The sequence below is a fragment of the Bombina bombina genome, chromosome 1, assembly GCF_027579735.1.
Source record: "Bombina bombina isolate aBomBom1 chromosome 1, aBomBom1.pri, whole genome shotgun sequence".
In the NCBI taxonomy this organism is placed as follows: Eukaryota; Metazoa; Chordata; class Amphibia; order Anura; family Bombinatoridae; genus Bombina; species Bombina bombina.
The window spans coordinates 1279073722-1279097937 of NC_069499.1; the positions used below are offsets into that span (position 1 = coordinate 1279073722).

General features: G+C 39.7%; 1 protein-coding gene across 1 annotated transcript in view; it reads left to right on the plus strand.

Annotated features, from left to right (window-relative positions):
* The window catches only part of LOC128648620 (pyrethroid hydrolase Ces2e), a 117423-nt gene extending 93485 nt beyond the window's left edge, over positions 1 to 23938 (plus strand). Inside the window, exon 13 of the mRNA XM_053701400.1 lies at positions 23598 to 23938. Coding sequence (XP_053557375.1) covers positions 23598 to 23781 — 184 coding nt within the window. The 3' untranslated portion in view covers positions 23782 to 23938. The remainder of the gene's footprint in view (positions 1 to 23597) is intronic.
* The last annotated feature ends 278 nt before the right edge of the window (positions 23939 to 24216 follow it).

The following is a 24216-nucleotide window of genomic DNA, read 5'->3' on the forward strand; positions in this document are numbered from 1 at the left end:
GTTCATCCGGTTAGTTATACATAGTACAGGTGTTCACAGGCAAAAAGCAACAGGCAGAGTTCGGCATCAGGTGGTCAGTCCAGACAATTATACACATTACTGGTGGGCAGAGGCAACATCAGTTCAACAGAGTTCAGCATTAGGTGGTCAGTCCAGGCAAGTATAAATAGTACAAGTGAGCAGAGGGAAAAGGCAACATCAGTTTAACAGGCAGAGTTTGGCATCAGGTGGGCAGTGAACCAGGCAGTTATACATAGTACTGGTGGGCAGAGGCAAAAGGCAACATCAGTTTAACAGGCAAGTTTGGCATCCAGGTAGTTATACATAGTTTAACAGGCAAGTTTGGCATCCAGGTAGTTATACATAGTACAGGTGAGCAGAGGCAAAAGGCAACATCAGTTTAACAGGCAGAGTTCAGCATTAGGTGGTCAGTCCTGGCAATTATACATAGTACTGGTGGGCAGAGGCAAAAGGCAACATCAGTTCAACAGGCAGAGTTTAGCATCAGGTGGTCAGTCCAGGCAGTTATACATGATACAGGTGAGCAGAGGGAAAAGGCAACAACAGTTTAACAGGCAGAGTTTAGCATCAGGTGGTCAGTCCAGGCAGTTATACATAGTACAGGTGAGCAGAGGGAAAAGGCAACAACAGTTTAACAGGCAGAGTTTGGCATCAGGTGGTCAATCTTCCAGGCAGTTATACATAGTACTGGTGGACAGAGGCAAAAGGCAACATCAGTTTAACAGCCAGAGTTCAGCATTAGGTGGTCAGTCCTGGCAATTATACATAGTACTGGTGGGCAGAGGCAAAAGGCATCATATCAGTTTAGCAGGCATAGTTCGGCATTAGGTGGTCAGTTCAGAAAGTTATAGATACTTAGAAACATGTAAGAAGTACTTTTGTTCACAGGAATTTTACTGTATTTTGAGTGACTTTTCTAGAAGCATGCTGAGTTCTGTTTGACTGCAATATTTTCCCCTACGTGGTATATATGTAGATGGAAGATTATCCAAAGAAGTGTTAACAGAACTACCAGCAGGTACAGACAGGCTCTCACTTAAAGTGTGGCCCTAACCTCATAAGATTGAGGTTGCACATATACATATTAATGGGGGGGGGTATAAGAAGCTCCAAATTTTCTTCAAGTCCTCATCTGCTTCAAAATGCCAAATTTGTTTCTTGCTGTTAATGTCTATTGCTGAGTGGCATTTTCAGAGCAACCATGACTCTACATATTTGTTAGGATCAAAGAGTGGAAGAGGGGGTCCAACAAGCTTGATAAACAGGAGGGCTGAAACAGTTTCTGTCATTAAAGAATATCTGGTTGGAGTAACAATCAAATTTATTTGTGAAAATCCTCTTTCACATTTACTGGAAGAAATCGGTATTGTATTCAGAGCATATTTCAAAGGCTGGAGCTTTTTAGGAATCTTCTTTTCAGTCAGATACTGGCAAAATCCACGAATTGCATCTTATCATTTTACTGAAATCTTAATGCCAATTTCCTTATTTCCTTCTCACCAAATGTCAACTGAGATTCAACGTTTTAAGGCCATAGTCGCTTATCAAATACTCGTGCACACTGTGCTATATCGGCATCCTCAGTATCAGTAACCTATTGTCAATTGAATTTTTTAATGTTTTGTAAAAAACCTCTGGCTCAATTGCAGTGTCCCTTTTTACAGGTTTTTGTAAGTGTGGCTCTTTTAAAACAGAGATTTTCAACCGCTTTGTTGGCTGCATCATAATATGGTCCAGGGGTCTTTCGTCTTTCTTCAAAAATTTGCACAGCAGCTTTTATCTTTTGATCTGTCATGTAAAGGTTTATTTTACGTTCTTGCAAATCCAAACTCAATTCAGATAATTCTTGGAGAGCATCACACATTAATCCAAGATCTAAAATAAAATCTTTGCTGGTTATTTTTTGCTGTAAACCTTCGTACATGCATTGGTCTTTTTTGTCTCTAGATGTGTTCACCAGGGCTTCATAGTTTTCCCACACAGCTGAAACTGCACGAAAACTGGATGCCATCCACCGTGTACCTAAAACTAGTCCAATTTGTAACGGTTGAATTTCTAGTAAATTTGCGCACACTTGCAGTTCTCTGTTATTTTTGGGTGATGAATGATACAGCACATAAAGCTTATCAATAAATATTTAAAATCTGTTAACTGATGAGATTTCTTTTACAGTGTCATCGACTGAAAGTTCTAGCCTATGGTTAGCGCAGTGCCACACAATTATAGAAGGAAATTTGTCTTTCATTTGTTTTTTAACTCTACTTTTACGCCCTAACATTACGGCAGCACCATCACATGCAACACAAAGCAGGTAGTTGTTCAGGTAAGCTTCTGACATACCGTAAGACTTTAGACATTAAAGTAAAGAGTTAAAAATTCCAGTTGCTGTAACATCATTCAGATCAATCAAATCTAAAAATAGATTTACTGGGGAGCTCAATTCTTTCTGAGGGATCCAGAATAGATTTGAATATACACTTTTGACTCAAACTAGTTGACTCATCAATTATCAATGAAAATGTATTATTAGAATGAATAACTTCATGAATCGTTATCTTCCTCATTTCTGTGGAAATGTGATTCACAATATTAATACAAGCATTTGTAGAGTGTAGGATACGTCCCATATCAATTCTATTTAGTTCTTGTAAATCTATTTCAGTTTCAAAATTATAAAATGACTGGTTTTCTTTTGCAACTTTATATGCTATGCGGAAAATTTTGGCAGCAATGACTTCATCATCAGATTTTCTTTTTAAAATTATACTTTCAATATTCTCTTTCTTGGCTTCATCCAACATTTTAACAGCAGCTTTATGTCCCAATGATTCTTTGCGATCAAACAGTTTCTTTCGCAGAGATGTTAGTTGTTGGTGATGTTATTCACCAAAATAGGTTACTTCATAACTGGCCCATTCTTTAGAAACTTTAATTCCCATCATTTTTTGAACTCCCAACGTACCAATTTTTGGGCAAAACATACACCTAAGTTTCTTGTTTCTAAAGTTAAGCCATTCATATTTTTAGCAAAAATCATTTTTTCTGATCCACGGTCCAGCACATTGGCCAGTTTTTGTCAGAGTCAGAAGATTGTGAAGCTCCTGATGTGCTAGGAAGAGGCATCATCACAGGCGCCATTTGGCTTTCTTTCTGCGCATCACCTGTATTTTCAATGCTTAATTTCTTAGTGACTGGTGCAAAGAAACTGGAAATCATTTTCATGTTTGTGGATTTTATTTTTATTGTGTCAGGACAATTATGGCACACTTTGGGTTTCTCCTCTGTGTCTGTAATGTGAGTCGGCTTGTGCCATCCTAGAAGTGCTCAATTGCTGTTTAAATGTGAGCTATTCTGTCATGATTTGCTGGCTTAACATGCACCACTTCCTGCCACACTAGTGCCTTTAAATAGCGTGCTTAAAATATACTGGCTGCCTGTTTATAGGACTCAAACTGTTCTTAGGTGCGCTATTATTAATTTTTTTATCTACTGTTGCGGAGCCTTGCCTGTACCTTGACTTCTACTGTTTGGACTGCCTTCTAACTATAATCTTGCCTTTCAATTTGCAAATGTGTTTGCCTTCCTCGATCCTGTCCCAGTCTCCTCTACTGCCTCCTGAATTAGTGCCTCACTACCCAGCTGGTTACTGAACTTCTGCCTTCCTAACAAATAAGTGACAGTATTACCTCTAACCACTTCTCAGACTCTTGGACAATCTAGGACAGTGTTACCTCTACCCACTTTTAAGCCCCTGGGTCGAGCTTGGACAGTGTTACCTCTAGCCACTTCTCAGCCTCTAGGTCGAGCTTGGACAGTGTTACCTCTAGCCACTTCTCAGCCTCTGGGTCGAGCTTGGACAGTGTTACCTCTAGCTACTTCTCAGCCTCTAGGTCGAGCTTGGACAGTGTTACCTCTAGCCACTTCTCAGCCTCTGGGTCGAGCTTGGACAGTGTTACCTCTAGCCATTTCTCAGCCTCTGGGTCGAGCTTGGACAGTGTTACCTCTAGCCACGTCTCAGCCTCTTGGTAGAGCTAGAACAGTGTTACCTCTAGCCACTTCTAAGCCCCTGGGTCGAGCTTGGACAGTGTTACCTCTAGCCACTTCTCGGCCTCTAGGTCGAGCTTGGACAGTGTTACCTCTAGCTACTTCTTATCCTCTTGGTAGAGCTAGAACAGTGTTACCTCTAGCCACTTCTAAGCCCCTGGGTCGAGCTTGGACAGTGTTACCTCTAGCCGTTTCTCAGCCTCTGGGTCGAGCTTGGACAGTGTTACCTCTAGCCACTTCTCAGCCTCTGGGTCGAGCTTGGACAGTGTTACCTCTAGCCACTTCTCAGCCTCTTGGTAGAGCAGGAACAGTTTTACCTCTAGCCACTTCTAAGCCCCTGGGTCGAGCTTGGACAGTATTACCTCTAGCCACTTCTCAGCCTCTAGGTCGAGCTTGGACAGTGTTACCTCTAGCCACTTCTCAGCCTCTAGATCGAGCTTGGACAGTGTTACCTCTAGCCACTTCTCAGCCTCTAGGTCGAGCTTGGACAGTGTTACCTCTAGCCACTTCTAAGCCCCTGGGTCGAGCTTGGACAGTATTACCTCTAGCCACTTCTCAGCCTCTAGGTCGAGCTTGGACAGTGTTACCTCTAGCCACTTCTCAGCCTCTAGGTCAAGCTTGAACAATGTTACCTCTAGCCACTTCTCAGCCTCTAGGTCGAGCTTGGACAGTGTTACCTCTAGCCACTTCTCAGCCTCTAGGTCGAGCTTGGACAGTGTTACCTCTAGCCACTTCTAAGCCCCTGGGTCGAGCTTGGACAGTATTACCTCTAGCCACTTCTCAGCCTCTAGGTCGAGCTTGGACAGTGTTACCTCTAACCACTTCTCAGTCTCTGGGTCGAGCTTGGACAGTGTTACCTCTAGCCACTTCTCAGCCTCTTGGTAGAGCAAGAACAGTTTTACCTCTAGCCACTTCTAAGCCCCTGGGTCGAGCTTGGACAGTGTTACCTCTAGCCACTTCTCAGTCTCTGGGTCGAGCTTGGACAGTGTTACCTCTAGCCACTTCTCAGCCTCTAGGTCAAGATTGAACAATGTTACCTCTAGCCACTTCTAAGCCTCTGGGCAATCGGGAACAGTGTTAGCTCTCTCCACTTATCAGCCTCTGAGTCCTTTCATGAACTGACTTTTACCACTGTCCTGATATAAGGCAGTCTGAGGAGTGAACAAAGGACAGAATAACATTTTTAAAAATACTCTCTCAATTAAAGGCTACATTGCAAGGGGTCTCTAAGCACAAAATGAGATTGAGTAGGTCTTAAAATAAAGTCTAGCAATGCATACAGGATTGAGTTCATAAAGGGAGATTATAATAAGAAATTAACTTAAAGCAGATAATGCAAATTTCGTCTTTTCTAATTATCCTTTATAAAAATTTAAAGTCACAGAACTTTATGGCTGCAACCTGCTATTTTATTCAAAATAAAGATATATATGTGCAGCCACCAATAATAACCGAGCTCCAAGTAGGATATTGCTGCGCCTAATTCTCAATTTTCAGCAAAGGATACCAAGAGAACAAAGCAAATAATGTAATTGAATAAATTGGAATATTGCTTTAACTTGCATGCTCTATCTGAATCATGAAAGTTTAATTTTAACTTTACTGTCAATTTAATAAATAATTTTATTTTTTTTAAATAGGCTCAACCATGCCCTTTTCTTTTGACACCCTAAACATGTTTATTCCAGGTTTTCACACCTTTGTTTAGCTCTTTAAACTAAAACAAAAAAATATTTTGCAGATACAGATTTTTTTTTTAAACAAAATAATATTAAAAAGAATGACACAAGCTGTCAATCTGCTGCCTATTGACAGAAAAATTATAGTAAGCAGTCATGGTGTCCCTAGTACACATGGCTGATTTTTAAGGAGTGAATTCTAGTCATGTGAACAGTCAGCTGAAGAAATGCTGGCACAAGCACAGCTGCCCATTTGTTAACTGTAATTTAGGAATAGATTTACTATCAATGCTTAGTCTATTTGAGTGGGTTGTAGTTTCAATAAGCACATCATATACCAAAATACACCTAAAGGGGTAACTTAGGGTTGCCACCTCAGCCATGTTTTCCTGGACACTTATGAGTTACTTATGCTGCAGGGTGTGCAGGGATGAACATGAATAGTGCTGTCCAGGGCTATTATTCATGTGCTGTCCAGTTACTCAGTGCATGTTGCCCTCTGTACACCCTGCAGCATGTGTAACTCATAAGCGTCTAGGAAAACATGCTCAAGGTGGCAATCCTAGGGTAACTTCCCATATGTTTTAAACTCTGCAGCTTGTATTGCACTTCATTTGAAACACATTAAGGTGGAAATAATTTTATAGTACAATGTCCATTTAAAGGCTAAAATGTACTAGAAAACACATAGGGAATGTTTAGACACAGAGGGAGCATGTCACATCACAAGTGCCATTAAATGTGCATAATTTAAATAAAAAAATGGTCACTGACTGAATTACTGAATAACAATTATTCTGTCCATACCACATATAGATGTTCAATTGGCGAGCAGCTTTCATATGCTTCAAGAACGCGGATCTTGTCTCAGGAACCAGCTTCCTCTGTGTGTCTCTTAGGAGTCTGCTAGGGAAATACAATAAATCAATCTTTATTTTCTAGTGATGCCTTATTTACAAAACATTTTTTAGAAACTTTACAATGCTTTAACCCGTTCGCACCCTTATGATGTTCTATGCCGTCCTAACCACACTGGGTTTTAAAGGGACAGTCAAATATTTTCTGTTTAAAAGATAGATACTCCCTTTATTACCCATTCCCCAGTATTCCATAACCAACATGTAATTATCTAAGCCTCTTTTGACAGCCCCCTGATCACATGGCTATGTGTGGGGACAAATATTTAAACATAACCCACCAGTTAATCATGGAACGTGTGTAATATAAAAAGCTAAATGACGGTAAAGCAGCATTGCAATATTAGTTTATTCTTTATTTTGACCCCTTTTTTCTTTCTAGTAATTTAAATTTGTTAGGAAAATTGATGAGCAAAATGACAGGCTTTATCAGCCTAACCCTGTCACATATCTGTATCTCATTTATCTTATTTTGTTTACGACAATTTTATTAACACAATAACAGTGGCAAATCCTGTCTTTTCCAGGTGCAGGTTAGATTGGCTTTTCCATATAAGGAAAGTAGAGGGTTTAATTGACTGTTAAAAAATTATTGCAGCAAACAAGGTGTTAAGCAGTTCTAATATAGTTCAAAGTCTGTATGTTAGTCTATTGGAAAACTTGCAGAAAACTACATTGTGTTTACTGTCCCTTTATGAGGCCAGTTTTCCCCCAGTTAAAATCATCAAATGGACAACAACTCTCTCCACGTTGTATCATACTATCTATCAGATGGTCACCAGAGGTCCTGACTCAGGACTCCTGAGATATGGACAAATTTCACAGTTACCCAACCGGTGATTAACAAAATTAGTGGAGAGTTCTGGCACTCTTTATATGTATAGTTCCCTTTATGGCACTGATAGAGACCATTTTTCTCTGTAATGTACTTTAAGAAATGTTCAATAAAAAAGATTTCAGTCTAAGAGGCCAGCTTTCAGAAAAGACTGCAGCTGAGATGAGGTTATTTGAGGAGGTGAAGGAGTATGGACTAGTCTGGTGGGGAAACTAATAGGTTATGAAAGCAGGAAGGAGCTTTTAAAGCAAGTGACATAACCTGCATAAGAAACACATCTCACTAGCTGAACATATCAAACTATTAGCCTTATTATGGCAAAACCATCATTATCACTTTCAAGTGAATCAAGCACTGCTGCTGTTGTTGCAATGAACTTAATTTTCTATATTTCTGAAAACATTTTTTTATTTGATTAGTCTTTCACCTACATCTTTATTCACATGTTATGGCGCAAACAAATTAAAACCCCAGACACATAGATACAGTCACTAAATAACAAGCACCAGCAAATCCTCATTCATATTTACATATGCAGATAGTCATTAAGTCTTCTCAAGTAGTAAGAGTTGATTCTGTTTTGATCTGAAACATGGAGATTGAGATAACTATTAGATGGATTAATGCAAATCTTATGGGCACACAGGCAGGAATGACATCACTGCACCTGTAATTACCATTCCTCCAGCCCAGGCAGATCCTTCTTTACCGCTTAGCTTGAAATGACAGCGAGACAAGCAGATGAAGGAGGGGTGGGCGAGTGAGGGCGCGCAGGGGGGTGGGGGGTGCAAGAAATTTGGGCGAGGGAAAGTTGAAGAAAAAAATAGTTGAAAAAATTGTTCTGCAGAAGCAATCACTGCTCCACCTCAGGAGTTCTCGAGTTCTCTTAGAGCGTGAACTCCTGAGGTGGAGCAGTGATTGCAAACACGTAGTGAAGTCTTGAGTGCCAGCAATTAACTTCTGCAGGTTGCGGGTGCCAAAATTAACTAGGAATAAAAGCAGTAGTAGCACAAACATACCCAAAGCACAATATAAATGAAATAGTACTCGCTACTAGCAACCGTTCACCAGTTATTCCAGGTGTCGTCTGCATGCAGTGTCAGATTCTGTCTCTAACTATACCAAACTCCACTCCGCCCCTGTACGCTCCCTTACATACTCCCTTTGAAGAGTTGCCGGTACTGCGTGCAGAGGTGCCGGTACGGTGTACCGTTGCATACTGGCAGAAAAAAAGTCCTGGTTTTACTGTTGGGGGGGTCTTTGTATTTTTTTCAGGGAAAAGAGCTGAAATTTTTTTGTAGCAATGCCACACAAAAAGCCCTTGTAAGGGCTATTGGTAGTTTATTGTAGGCTAGGTTTTTTTTTTATTTTGGGTGGGCTTTTTTATTTTGATAGGGCTGTTAGATTAGGTGTAATTCTTTTTTATTTTTGATAATTTCGTTTGTTATTATTATTAGATACTTTGTAATTTTTATAGTAGTGTTAGGAGTTTATTGGTAGTTAGTTTAATTTTAGTTTAATAATTATATTAGTTTAATGGTTAGTTTAAACTTAGTTTTTTTAATTTGACGGGTAAGTTTTAATTTAATTTAAGATAGGAAAATTGTAATTTTAATATAAAGTTAGGGGGTGTTAGGTTTAGGGGTAAATAGTTTAAATTAGTTTATTGTGATGTGGGGGGCTTTCGGTTTAGGGGTTAATAGTTTAGTTAAGTATATTTCATTGTGGAGGGCTTGCAGTTTAGGAGTTAATAGGTTTATTATAGTGGCGGCGGTGTAGGGCTTAATAACTTTAGTATAGTGGGGGCAATCTGGGCAGACGGCAGATTAGGGGTTAATAATATTTAAATAGTTTTGCGATGCTATAGGGTGGTGGTTTAGGGGTTAATAACTTTATTATAGTGGTGACGATGTCAGGGAGCGGCGGAATAGGGGTTAATATTTTTTTTAAAAGTGCCGGCAATATCGGGAGTGGCAGATTAGGGGTTAATAAATTTAATATATTATTTGCGATGCGGGAGGGCCTCAGTTTAGGGGTTAATATGGGTGTTTAGTGTACTTTGTAGCAGTTTAGTTATGAGTTTTATCTTACAGATTTGTAACTACTGCTTTCAGATGGCGGTACGGATCTTGTCGTTTTATGCTCTAAGCAGGGGCCCGATCCGATATGCAGCGTCGCCCGCAAATGCCGGCGACGCTGAATTTTGCGCTGGTTTGGTATCCTATATACGGCGTAACCTAGAAGTTACTCCCGTATATTTCTGCCGTCGCCCGTAGGCAGGTATACCAAACCAGCGCAGTTTGGTATCCAATATACAGCGTAAGGACTTACGTGGCGAAAATGGAGAAATCTTACTCCATTTTCACCTCGCCACAAAAAGCAGCCGTAGTAAGCCTTACACTGTTTATTGGAGCCCCGTAACTCCCTAAACTAGCTACAAAATAAACCTAAACACCTAACGCATGCGCAATGTCTATCTAGCTGTCACCCGCAATCTGCTAAATAAAACCTAACACCTAACGCATGCACAATGTCTATCTACCTGTCAACTGCGATCCCCCGCTGCAATCCCTAATAAAGTTATTAACCCCTAAACCGACGCTCCCGGACCCCGCCGCCACCTACAATAAAAGTATAACCCCCAATGTGAGCTCCTACCCAGCCGCCAACTACATTAAACTACCCCCTAAAGTGAGCCCCTTACACCGCCGCCATCTATTTTAAAATTATTAACCCCTAATTTAATCCCCCTACACCGCCGCCAGCTATATTAAATTAATTAACCCCTAATCTAATCCCCCTACCCCGCCGCCACCTATATTAAATTATTTTTTTTTTTTTTTAAATATTTTTATTGAGGGAAAAATGTCGGCAAACAAGTCAAACAATTGAGCAATATACAAAGAGAAACAATAACAAGGTATCATATATAGTATACATTATAGACTGCATAAACCAAGGTTATTAGTATCAATTGTACTATTGAAAGACAAAGTAGGTAGATGCCAATGATAATCGAAACCTTCTCTGCAAAAATATGAGGCCTCTCTAGGGTCTCAAACCATGAAAAGGAAGAATAAACATTTGTAGAAGGCTACCTAAAATAGGAGAGATCGCTTACGGATCCCTTAACATTCACCTCAGATTTTACATTTTCATGATGTTATAGCTGATAACTAATAATACAGTAATACAATTTTTATGGTGTATAAATAGGGTAGACTTTAAATTGAGTAGGTTTAAGACTGGGAGAGTTGTTAGATTTAAAACTTTTAACTCAATTTAAAAGTGAAGCTCATCGTTTTGATTATGCTAAAAAAAAAAAGAGAGGGATAAAGTCAACACTGTGGGAAAATGAAAAGCTGCAAGTAAAAAAGTAGTGATGGTTGCGGTACTAGTTAGAGAGACCGCGTAGATAGTCCTCCTGAATTAGGAGGCATATTATGGTGGGGGGGGGGAGGTAGTATTATGGGGAGAAGGTGGTCATTATAGCGTACTAAGTTATTGGTATAGTAATTGGATAAGAGGTTAAAAATTACACCTAGGTCAAGGGAGCCATGGATTCTGTATTAACAAAATTGGCGAAATGCATGGGACTTATTCGCAATGTAGTGCATAGGGAGTGCATAAGAGGTGATAATAGAAATGCAGGACCTGCCTGCACTAGAAGCACTATGTTGGGCTGCAAAATTAAAACATTGCGTCATAGTGTATCTAAAACCATACTAGCAAGTTGTAAGTTTACATTCTATGCCTTGAAATAGGACAGGAGAGCACTCAGTAAGATGCCCACAGACTAAAAATACTGAGTATGTATGTGAGTGACTTGATTAGCTGACTGGGGTAAACCTTCCATCTAGGTGTGTATGGGAGCCAAGAGAGCTGTTCAGTATTAAGAGGGTGCGTATACAACCAGATCAGGAATGAAGGGCCTAAATCCTAGATAAGCTGAAAACGTTGCGTGTCAATATAGGGCTCAGTATACTAGGTCACTATCAAGATAAGGAGAACAGAGCTAAGAATATAGATATTAAATACCTATAAGGGAACTCTATTAGGCCAGGAGTAGTGAGGTTGTGAGTTAGTATTGCTAAGAAATGTTTCACATATGTGGAGATCATTTTTTATGTTACCACATAGATGAGTTTAATGAGTGCTACATTAATGCTTGTGAGGTTTAAGGGAAACATTTTATAGACATGCATGACTAGTTTTGAAAAAATTAAGAGATTCTCTAGGGGCTGCAAGAAGCATTAAGTACTATATACTTAGAAGGAATCTCTCAGCTTCAAACTTTATTATACTTTGAGTAGTGCCTCTAGTCGTCCACCACAAAAGTAATTTAGTACAGTTCTATACTTTAGTATGTAGTAAATCCTGTCATCTGGGTGCGGGCCCTACACCCATCAGCAGGAAAACACTACCAATAAACAGGAGTCTGCATCCTTAATGGGGAATAATAGAGAAAACTCTGTAGGACTGACTAACAACCAAAGATATAAGTTGGCGTGGTATATATAGTAAAGGCTATTCTGCAGCAGAATGTGCTTAGGTTAATAGTCTGTCAGTGACCATGATTCTCAGCAAACATAAAGGGCTAAGAATCCTGAGGGAGGCAAAGGTAATATAATGGTAAAACACAGAGATTTGTGGTGTACAAGTCATAAATAAGTCATGACTCCCCTCTAGTGGCGTAAAGTGGTAATTACATCATCCTTCCGTGAATATAATGTTAAAGTAAACAGGTTAATTGCGACAAGTATGTACATTCCCACTAAATAGAAAAACAGTAATCAAATGGTTAATTATAAAAAATAACTCCCCAGTGATCAGCTTCTGAAAGCAGGAAAAATGTCCAGCAGTGTAAGTGTAAGTGGCAGTAAAAACAATTATATAATAACAACTGCTCCACTTGAGATCACAATTAAAATGTGGCATAACTGTTCAGGAAAGTTACCGGTCCGTGGGTCTTAATGTATAGCAATATAAGTGATTTAAATGATTTAGGGCTATAAAGCAGGGTAGAGCATATCAATTGAAGCAGCTCCCAGATGATTATTGCAAGTTAGATAAGAAATACAGACAGAAAAGTATGGCGGTACTATTTTTCACATAATAAAACAACAATATGGGGAACAAACTTTGCTCCGTTATGAGCAGAACCTATTTACAATATGAATGTGAGAGAAGATTGGAGACAAACATATCTGTATAGCAATATGTCCAATGTGTTAATCAACAGTTAATAGGCAGTAGGGCATATATAATAGCGCTGGCATTTTAGCGTGCTCTAAAGTTCATAAAGTCATTCACAACGAAAATGGGTCTCTAACCCACTCCAACTCACTGCGCCCACGTTAGACAGCAAAAGCCTCTTCTTATTTCTAGTAGCAGTTCTCCAGTATTAATATGTAAGTGATATGTCAGACAGAAGCTATTTTGCAGGATCAGAGGTGATAGGAAGCTCCGTAAGTTCCCCTCACCAGCCTTCCATGACTTATGTCACATTTCAAGAAGCCGCACCACCAGGATCCCAACTTGCATGGGTCTGTGGAATGAGCCCCTGAGCTAGGCTGAACCTTCGTTCTTTAAGGTAGAGGCAGCTCTGGGTCAGGCCAGCCTGCAGAAGGGACCAGTCCGAGCACTTATCTTTAGTTGCAGTCTGAAGGACCAGGCGTAGCAGTAACTCACAATTTTTGAGACATCCCAGTCTAAGATTGTCGACTCTGAATAAGCTCTGGACCTCAGAGGAGCTCCGGTAAAGTAGCTGGTAGTCTGGAGTCTTCTCAGTATGCTGACATATGCCTGCCTGTTGCGTCAAATCAAGCACCTCACCTCCTGTTTGTGGCCAAGTGCCGGGTTCCAAAATATTGGTGCGCAGAGTTGCTTTTATGCTGCTATGTAGAAAAGCATGCTCTGCTTTCAACGGCCAAGATGGCGGCAGCCCCAACTCCACCATACCTTCTGCGACAGCACACATCTGTTCGCCAGCGGCTAGGGCACTCGATGAGGCGGCATGTATTGTGATTGAATTAAACGCTTCAGCAACTGCGTCCAAAAGGCTGTCATTATGTAGTTGTAACAAGTCCTTTATCTGATGTAAAAGAAGCGCGGCCATATTCCTTGTATTCACGCTACAGGGCAATAGGAATTAGCAAGCGTGGTCTACCAAGGAAAAAATATAGTACAAAGCCCCAAAAAGGTTCCTTGTGATGGCAGAAAGGCTAGGTCACTATGCGATTTTCAACAATAGGGTCAAGGGTGGGAAGAAGAAGTAATAAAGCCTTTAAAAACAGTAGAAATATTAGGAGCTTTGGCAATATGCGTCTAGTCTCGGTGGATGTTGGCTCCGCCCCCCTATATTAAATTATTTAACCCCTAAATTACTAAACTATCCCTACCACTAAACCTAAGTCTAACCCTACAAATAGCCCTGAAAAGGGCTTTTTGCGTGACATTACCCCAAAGTAAACTGCTCTATTGCCAGCCCTTAAAAGGGCTTTTTGCGGGGCATGCCCCAAAGAATTCAGCTCTTTTACCAGCCCTTAAAAGGGCTTTTGGCGGGGCTTTGTCACAAAGTAAACAGCTCTTTTGCCTACAATCTAAATCCCCCTACACCGCCGACACCTATAATAAATGTATTAACCCCCTAATCTAATCCCCCTATACCGCCGCCAGCTATATTAACTATATTAACCCTAATTATATTAGAGTTAATATAGTTAATATAGTTATTATATTATATATATTAACTATATTAACCCTAATTATATTAGGGTTAATATAGTTAATATCGTTATTATATTATATATATATATATTAAGTATAATAACCCTATCTAACTCTAACATCACTAACTAAACTCTTATTAAAATAAATCTAATATTAATATTATTAATTAAAATATTCCTATTTAAATCTAAATACTTACCTATAAAATAAACCCTAAGATAGCTACAATATAATTAATAATTACATTGTAGCTATTTTAGGGTTTATATTTATTTTACAGGTAACTTGGTATTTATTTTAACTAGGTACAATAGCTATTAAATAGTTAATAACTATTTAATAGCTACCTAGTTAAAAAATTACCAATTTACCTGTAAAATAAATCCTAACTTAAGTTACAAATACACCTACACTATCAATAAATTAAATAAACTACAAATATCTAACTAAAATACAATTAAATAAACTAAACTAAATTACAAAAACAAACAAACACTAAATTACAAAAAAATAAAAAAAAGATTACAAGATTTTTAAGCTAATTACACCTATTCTAAGCCCCCTAATAAAATAATAAAGCCCCCCAAAATAAAAAAAATTCCCTGCCCTATTCTAAATTAAAATTTAGCTCTTTTACCTTACCAGCCCTTAAAAGGGCCTTTTGCGGGGCATGCCCCAAAGAAAACTGCTCTTTTGTCTGAAAAAAACCCCACAATACCACCCCCCAACATTACAACCCACCACCCACATACCCCTAATCTAACCCAAACCCCCCTTAAATAAACCTAACACTACCCCCCTGAAGATCTCCCTACCTTGTATTCACCCCGCCGGGCAGAACTCTTCTTCCATCCGGGTGATGTCTTCAAGCAAGCGGCAGAGAGTCTTCTTCCATCCGGCAATGTCTTCAAGCAACCGGCAGAGAGTCTTCTTCCATCCGGTGATGTCTTCAAGCAAAGCAGCATCTTCAATCTTCTTTCTTCGCTCCTCCGCAGCGGAGCATCCATCCAGCACAATGACTTCCCGACGAATGAGGTTCCTTTAAATGACGTCATCCAAGATGGCGTCCGTCGAATTCCCATTGGCTGATAGGATTCTATCAGCCAATCGGAATTAAGGTAGAAAAATCTGATTGGCTGATTGAATCAAAAATAAATAATTGAAATGGGTATATATTTGTTTTTTGTTACGTTGCCTAATAATTATGCACAGTAATAGTCACCTGCACACACAGATATCCCCCTAAAATAGCTATAACTAAAAACAAACTAAAAACTACTTCCAAAACTATTCAGCTTTGATATTAATGAGTTTTTTGGGTTCATTGAGAACATGGTTGTTGTTCAATAATAAAATTAATCCTCAAAAATACAACTTGCCTAATAATTCTGCACTCCCTGTATTTTAATTAATAATATTAATATTAGATTTATTTTAATAAGAGTTTAGTTAGGGATGTTAGAGTTAGATAGTGTTATTATACTTAATATATATATATATAATATAATAACAATATTAACTATATTAACCCTAATATAATTAGGGTTAATATAGTTAATATAGCTGGCGGCGGTGTAGGGGGATTAGATTAGGGGTTAATTAATTTAATATAGGTGGCGGCGGGGTAGGGGGATTAGATTAGGGGTTAAATAATTTAATATAGCTGGCGGCGGGGTAGGGGGATTAGATTAGGGGTTAAATAATTTAATATAGGTGGCGGCGGTGTAGGGGGATTAAATTAGGGGTTAATAATTTTAAAATAGATGGCGGCGGGGTAGGGGCTCACTTTAGGGGGTAGGTAAGGTAGATGACGGCGGGGTAGGGGCTCACATTAGGGGGTTATATATTTAATATAGCTGGCGGCGGGGTCCGGGAGCGGCGGTTTAGGGGTTAATAACTTTATTAGGTGGCGGGGGGGTCCGGGAGCGGCGGTATAGTGATTAATACATTTTTTTTTATTGTTAGGATAGTGAGGGGGATAGCGGATAGAGGGTTAGACGTGTCGGGCTAAGTTTGGGAGGCGTGTTAGACAGTACGGGTGATTTAATAATTTAGTAAGGTTTTGTAGGCGCCGGCAGTTTTTAAAGTGCCGTAAGTCACTGGCGACTTCAGAAATTTGTACTTACGCAGATTTCTGGACATCGCTGGTTTGTCAGACTTACGGCACTTTAGCCTCTGACGGCGCCATATATAGGATAGCTCGAGTTGCGAGCTGAAACTGCAGGCGGCGGGGTTCCCTCGCTTGTGCCGCAAACTACGCTGCATATCGGATTGCGCCCCAGGTTTTTTAGCCTCACCACAAAACTTGTAATGGCAGCGCTATGGGAATCCCATTAAAAAAAACGTCATTTTTAAGAGTGCGGTATTGATGTTGCGTTACAGGCTAAAAGGCTTGTGGTACAGCTATACCGACAAGACTTGTATTGGCTGCGTTGCTGTTTTAATGCGGAAATGACCATATTTTCAGTGTTAAAAGATGAATGCACAGACTTGTAATCTAGCTGATAGTAAATAGCAGCACAGTAGTCATTATTTGTTAAATATTTCAAGCCCAAACTTTATTGTCTCAGCACAATAAAGGGAACAAGTGACCATTTGAAAGGACGGGTCACGTGTTCCCTTAACACAAACTGTATGAGATGGGGGGTCTGTTTGAGTCCCCTCCCCTTCATGTTATAAAGCACTTTAAAGTGCAGTTTAAGGGTGATGACCTGCATTTTACAAGTGCGGGTTGTCTTGTTAATGGTCTGGAGGTTGAGACAAGAGCTTTTAAAACTCTCTCCCCACTCAAGTGCCAGGCTCACTTGAACTCCCCCTTGTTACATCACCACGCAAACTGTTGGTGACATCAGGGGCTGTTCGGGCTAGAGTAGCAGTCTCCTTCCCCATTTGCAGTGCATGGGGGACCCCCAGGGCCGCCATCAGGGGGTGACAGGGGTGACTCCTGTCAGGGGCCCAATGGGCCAGGGGGGGGGGGGCATGAGGAAAGAACTAAAAAAAAAATATTTATTTATTTTTAATTTTGGCAGCTACCAGTGGGTACTACAGCAGAGTGCTAATTGAGCATGGGGAATGTTATTACAAGGAGTAAAGTATTAGCATTTGAGAGGATTTCTGAATGTGCCCTAAACCAACAAGCCTAAATCCTGCATTTAACCAGATCTAACGGTATGAGTACCACAGCTTATGGTTCCACCAAGACCATATAAAGTACAGCATTTTCAAAATCCATAAGTACAGCTGACAGATGGGAACGTTTGTACACTATGGCCTAGATTTAGAGTTCGGCGGTAGCCGTCAAAACCAGCGTTAGAGGCTCCTAACGCTGGTTTTGGGCGCCCGCTGGTATTTGGAGTCAGTGATTAAAGGGTCTAACGCTCACTTTTCAGCCGCGACTTTTCCATACCGCAGATCCCCCTACGCCATTTGCGTAGCCTATCTTTTCAATGGGATCTTTCTAACGCTGGTATTTAGAGTCGTTTCTGCAGTGAGCGTTAGAGCTCTAACGACAAGATTCCAGCCGCCTGAAAATAGCAGGAGTTAAGAGCTTTCTGGCTAACGCCGGTTTATAAAGCTCTTAACTACTGTACCCTAAAGTACACTAACACCCATAAACTACCTATGTACCCCTAAACCGAGGTCCCCCCACATCGCCGCCACTCGATTAAAATTTTTAACCCCTAATCTGCCGACCGCCACCTACGTTATACTTATGTACCCCTAATCTGCTGCCCCTAACACCGCCGACCCCTGTATTATATCTATTAACCCCTAACTTGCCCCCCACAACGTCGCCGCAAGCTACTTAAAATAATTAACCCCTAATCTTCCGACCGCAAATCGCCGCCACCTACGTTATCCCTATGTACCCCTAATCTGCTACCCCTAACATCGCCGACCCCTATGTTATATTTATTAACCCCTAATCTGCCCCCCACAACGTCGCCGACACCTACCTACACTTATTAACCCCTAATCTGCCGAGCGGACCTGAGCGCTACTATAATAAAGTTATTAACCCCTAATCCGCCTCACTAACCCTATCATAAATAGTATTAACCCCTAATCTGCCCTCCCTAACATCGCCGACACCTACCTTCAATTATTAACCCCTAATCTGCCGACCGGAGCTCACCGCTATTCTAATAAATGTATTAACCCCTAAAGCTAAGTCTAACCCTAACACTAACACCCCCCTAAGTTAAATATAATTTTTATCTAACGAAATAAATTAACTCTTATTAAATAAATTATTCCTATTTAAAGCTAAATACTTACCTGTAAAATACATCCTAATATAGCTACAATATAAATTATAATTATATTATAGCTATTTTAGGATTAATATTTATTTTACAGGCAACTTTGTAATTATTTTAACCAGGTACAATAGCTATTAAATAGTTAAGAACTATTTAATAGTTACCTAGTTAAAATAATTACAAATTTACCTGTAAAATAAATCCTAACCTAAGATATAATTAAACCTAACACTACCCTATCAATAAAATAATTAAATAAACTACCTACAATTACCTACAATTAACCTAACACTACACTATCAATACATTAATTAAACACAATTGCTACAAATAAATAAAATTAAATAAACTATCTAAAGTACAAAAAATAAAAAAGAACTAAGTTACAGAAAATAATAAAATATTTACAAACATAAGAAAAATATTACAACAATTTTAAACTAATTACACCTACTCTAAGCCCCCTAATAAAATAACAAAGCCCCCCAAAATAAAAAATTCCCTACCCTATTCTAAAATACAAATATTACAAGCTCTTTTACCTTACCAGCCCTGAACAGGGCCCTTTGCGGGGCATGCCCCAAGAATTTCAGCTCTTTTGCCTGTAAAAAAAAACATACTATACCCCCCCCCCAACATTACAACCCACCACCCACATACCCCTAATCTAACCCAAACCCCCCTTAAATAAACCTAACACTACCCCCCTGATGATCTTCCTACCTTGTCTTCACCATGCCAGGTTCACCGATCCGTCCTGGCTCCAAGATCTTCATCCAAGCCAAGCGGGGGCTAGACATCCACTGAAGAAGTCCAGAAGAGGGTCCAAAGTCTTCCTCCTATCCGGCAAGAAGAGGACATCCGGACCGGCAAACATCTTCTCCAAGCGGCATCTTCTATCTTCTTCCATCCGATGACGACCGGCTCCATCTTGAAGACCTCCAGCGCGGATCCATCCTCTTCTTCCGACGACTAGACGACGAATGACGGTTCCTTTAAGGGACGTCATCCAAGATGGCGTCCCTCGAATTCCGATTGGCTGATAGGATTCTATCAGCCAATCGGAATTAAGGTAGGAATTTTCTGATTGGCTGATGGAATCAGCCAATCAGAATCAAGTTCAATCCGATTGGCTGATCCAATCAGCCAATCAGATTGAGCTCGCATTCTATTGGCTGATCGGAACAGCCAATAGAATGCGAGCTCAATCTGATTGGCTGATTGGATCAGCCAATCGGATTGAACTATATTCTGATTGGCTGATTCCATCAGCCAATCAGAAAATTCCTACCTTAATTCCGATTGGCTGATAGAATCCTATCAGCCAATCGGAATTCGAGGGACGCCATCTTGGATGACGTCCCTTAAAGGAACCGTCATTCGTCGTCTAGTCGTCGGAAGAAGAGGATGGATCCGCGCTGGAGGTCTTCAAGATGGAGCCGGTCGTCATCGGATGGAAGAAGATAGAAGATGCCGCTTGGAGAAGATGTTTGCCGGTCCGGATGTCCTCTTCTTGCCGGATAGGAGGAAGACTTTGGACCCTCTTCTGGACTTCTTCAGTGGATGTCTAGCCCCCGCTTGGCTTGGATGAAGATCTTGGAGCCAGGACGGATCGGTGAACCTGGCATGGTGAAGACAAGGTAGGAAGATCATCAGGGGGGTAGTGTTAGGTTTATTTAAGGGGGGTTTGGGTTAGATTAGGGGTATGTGGGTGGTGGGTTGTAATGTTGGGGGGGGGGTATAGTATGTTTTTTTTTACAGGCAAAAGAGCTGAAATTCTTGGGGCATGCCCCGCAAAGGGCCCTGTTCAGGGCTGGTAAGGTAAAAGAGCTTGTAATATTTGTATTTTAGAATAGGGTAGGGAATTTTTTATTTTGGGGGTCTTTGTTATTTTATTAGGGGGCTTAGAGTAGGTGTAATTAGTTTAAAATTGTTGTAATATTTTTCTTATGTTTGTAAATATTTTATTATTTTCTGTAACTTAGTTCTTTTTTATTTTTTGTACTTTAGATAGTTTATTTAATTTTATTTATTTGTAGCAATTGTGTTTAATTAATTTATTGATAGTGTATTGTTAGGTTAATTGTAGGTAATTGTAGGTAGTTTATTTAATTATTTTATTGATAGGGTAGTGTTAGGTTTAATTATATCTTAGGTTAGGATTTATTTTACAGGTAAATTTGTAATTATTTTAACTAGGTAACTATTAAATAGTTCTTAACTATTTAATAGCTATTGTACCTGGTTAAAATAATTACAAAGTTGCCTGTAAAATAAATATTAATCATAAAATAGGTATAATATAATTATAATTTATATTGTAGCTATATTAGGATTTATTTTACAGGTAAGTATTTAGCTTTAAATAGGAATTATTTATTTAATAAGAGTTAATTTATTTCGTTAGATAAAAATTATATTTAACTTAGGGGGGTGTTAGTGTTAGGGTTAGACTTAGCTTTAAGGGTTAATACATTTATTAGAATAGCGGTGAGCTCCGGTCGGAAGATTAGGGGTTAATAATTGAAGGTAGGTGTCGGCGATGTTAGGGAGGGCAGATTAGGGGTTAATACTATTTATGATAGGGTTAGTGAGGCGGATTAGGGGTTAATAACTTTATTATAGTAGCGCTCAGGTCCGCTCGGCAGATTAGGGGTTAATAAGTGTAGGTAGGTGTCGGCGACGTTGTGGGGGGCAGATTAGGGGTTAATAAATATAACATAGGGGTCGGCGATGTTAGGGCAGCAGATTAGGGGTACATAGGGATAACGTAGGTGGCGGCGGTTTACGGAGCGGCAGATTAGGGGTTAAAAGTGTAATGCAGGGGTCAGCGATAGCGGGGGCGGCAGATTAGGGGTTAATAAGTGTAAGGTTAGGGGTGTTTAGACTCGGGGTACATGTTAGGGTGTTAGGTGCAGACTTAGGAGGTGTTTCCCCATAGGAAACAATGGGGCTGCGTTAGGAGCTGAACGCTGCTTTTTTGCAGGTGTTAGGTTTTTTTTCAGCTCAAACAGCCCCATTGTTTCCTATGGGAGAATCGTGCACGAGCACGTTTTTGATGCCGGCCGCGTCCGTAAGCAACTCTGGTATCGAGAGTTGCATTTGCGGTAAAAATGCTCTACGCTCCTTTTTTGGAGCCTAACGCAGCATTTGTTTGAACTCTCGATACCAGAGTTAAATTTATGGTGCGGCCAGAAAAAAACCCGCGGAGCGTTAACAGCCCTTTTACCGCCGAACTCTAAATCTAGCCGTATATTTGAAGTGGTGCTCTTGGTTGGGGAAAATGGGGAAAAATAAAACAAACATATGTCAACCTTTTAAAAGTACTTTTCTTCATCTAGCCATCTACCCAGATCATTAATGTACAATTTTGAATTCACAGAATTATTTTTGTTTGCACATTTACAAATATGATTCTTTAAAAAGTGATCCCTTAATTTCTGCAATTTTTTTTTTATCATGCATGTCACACACTGTTGATTTAGGGGATGCAAGGTGTATAAATGTTTCCTCCTGTGAGTGTTTCTGTGGGTGTCTGTGTTTATGTCTTTGTGCTTTGGTTTGTGTCTCTATGAGTGTGTATGTATTTTTTTCTGTGGGTCTCTCTGTGAGGGTGGGTGTGTATGTCTTTGTGCATTTTTCTGTGGATGTCTGTGAGGGTGTGTGCATATGTCTTTGAGCTTTTTCTATGGGTGTCTCTGTGAGGGTGTGTGTATGTTTGTCTTTGTGTATTTTCTCTGGATGCCTCTGTGAGGGTGGGTGTGTATGTCTGTGTATTCTGTGGATGTCTCTGTGAGGGTGTGTGTTTTCTGTGGGTGTCTCTGTGAAGGTGTGTGTATGTCTTTGTGTGTTTTCTGTGGATGTCTCAGTGAGAGTGTGTATGTATGTCTTTCTGTGTTTTATGTGGTTGTCTCTCTGTGTGTGCATGTCTTTGTGTGTTTTCTGTGTGTGTCTGTGTGTGTGTGTGTGTGTGTGTGTATGTCTTTGTGTGTTTTCTGATGCTGTCTCTGTCTGTGTTTCCTTGGGTGTATGTGCAAGCTTCAGTTTGTGTGTGTGTGTCCATTGTCTGTTCCTTTTTAGGACATTTTGACCTTACTACTGTTTATCTTTCTACAGACTTTGAGACTAATGAGACTTTTCCGAAAGTCACCAATCTACCATTTAACCTTTAAATTATTGTTTTAGGCAGTTCAGGGCCCTTCCTTTCAGCCACTGCATGCTGTTGTCATCATTTAGTTGGCATCTTCCTTTACAAAAAGATAATCAGAACTCCATATTTTGTTTTCTAAATATCCTTTTTTTTTTTTTTTAACAAAACTGTAGTTTACCTCATTACTTGTCAGGTCAATGTAAACATGTGCTGAGTGTCTGTTTGGGTGTCTGTGTCTGAGTGTGTTTCTTTGCGTGTCTGCTAGAGTGTCTATATGTGAATCCTTATGTGTGAGTGTGTGTGTTTCAGTGTATGAGTGTGTCTGTGTGTTTTTATGTTACTACCTTTACAACATTTCCTAGTTTAAATAGACACTCAAGAATAAAGTGCATATACATTTTAGTCACTTGGTCAAAAATTGCACATGTCAAAGGAAGTGGGGGGGGGCCTGATCAATTGTTAAGTCAGGGGCCCCAAAATTTCTAGTGGCGGCCCTGGGGACCCCAGGATCCCATTAGGAAGAACAACCCCCCAGGCATATGTTTGTCATCTCCACTGGGGCTTAAGTGATTTGACACCATTGTTTCCTCTGGTCTTAACGACTGCATATTCATGAATGATTCCCTTATTAGATCTGGAGTTTCTGTGGGCATGCTTGTACTTATTTTTAGCTATTATATATCTAGGGACATTCTGTGCTGAACAAATTAACATTTTATGTGGGAGTTAACCCTATCAGCCATGTCTCAGGTATACACAATCATGTACTTCCTATTAGTTTAACTTTACACTTATACAACTTTCATTGAAACATCGTTTCATATAAATAAAAGTCACCTTTAACTGCTGTTTTTTTACTCGAAAAGACGCAAATGAATAATAAATGTATAGTACAATGCTTTGTTTTCCTTAATTGAATATTGACCTTTTTAAATAATAAAATGTTATTTTCTGCAGGGACCCTAATGGATATGGTTTGGAAGAATGGCCAGTGTATGACCAAGATGAAGCTTATCTAGAAATTGACTTGAAACAGAAGTCAGCAAAGAAGCTCATAGAGAAGAGAGTAAAGTTTTGGACTTTGACTCTTCCTGAACTTACAAAGCTGCACGAGGACAAGGCAGAGCACCCAGAACTTTAGATTTCTTTAGATATTTTAGGATTCAGAACTGGTTCTGGCTTACAATGGCAGCTACAAAATAGAAGGAGATCAGAAAATGATTTTAATTGGCAGCTCCAATTAAAACGTAACCCTTGTTTCAAAATATCTGGAAATAAACTGGAGCGCTATTATCTTTTTTGTTGAGTAGTAGTCTAGACTTATTTTTGCATTTAACACCACTGATCCCATTTATATGGTGCTTGGTTACCCATACCTTTACAATAGGAAAAATCTATTATAAAAATAGTAAATATACAAATGGAATTTTTAAAAGTCATTTAGGGTCAGATTAAAAGTGGCGCGTTAGTTAAGCGTGACCGAAAAGGGATTTATTGCAGGTGTTTGCGCGTGTCTGGTTTATCGCTCATATTACAAGTTGAAAGTAAACGCAATCACTTGAGTGCAATCATGATT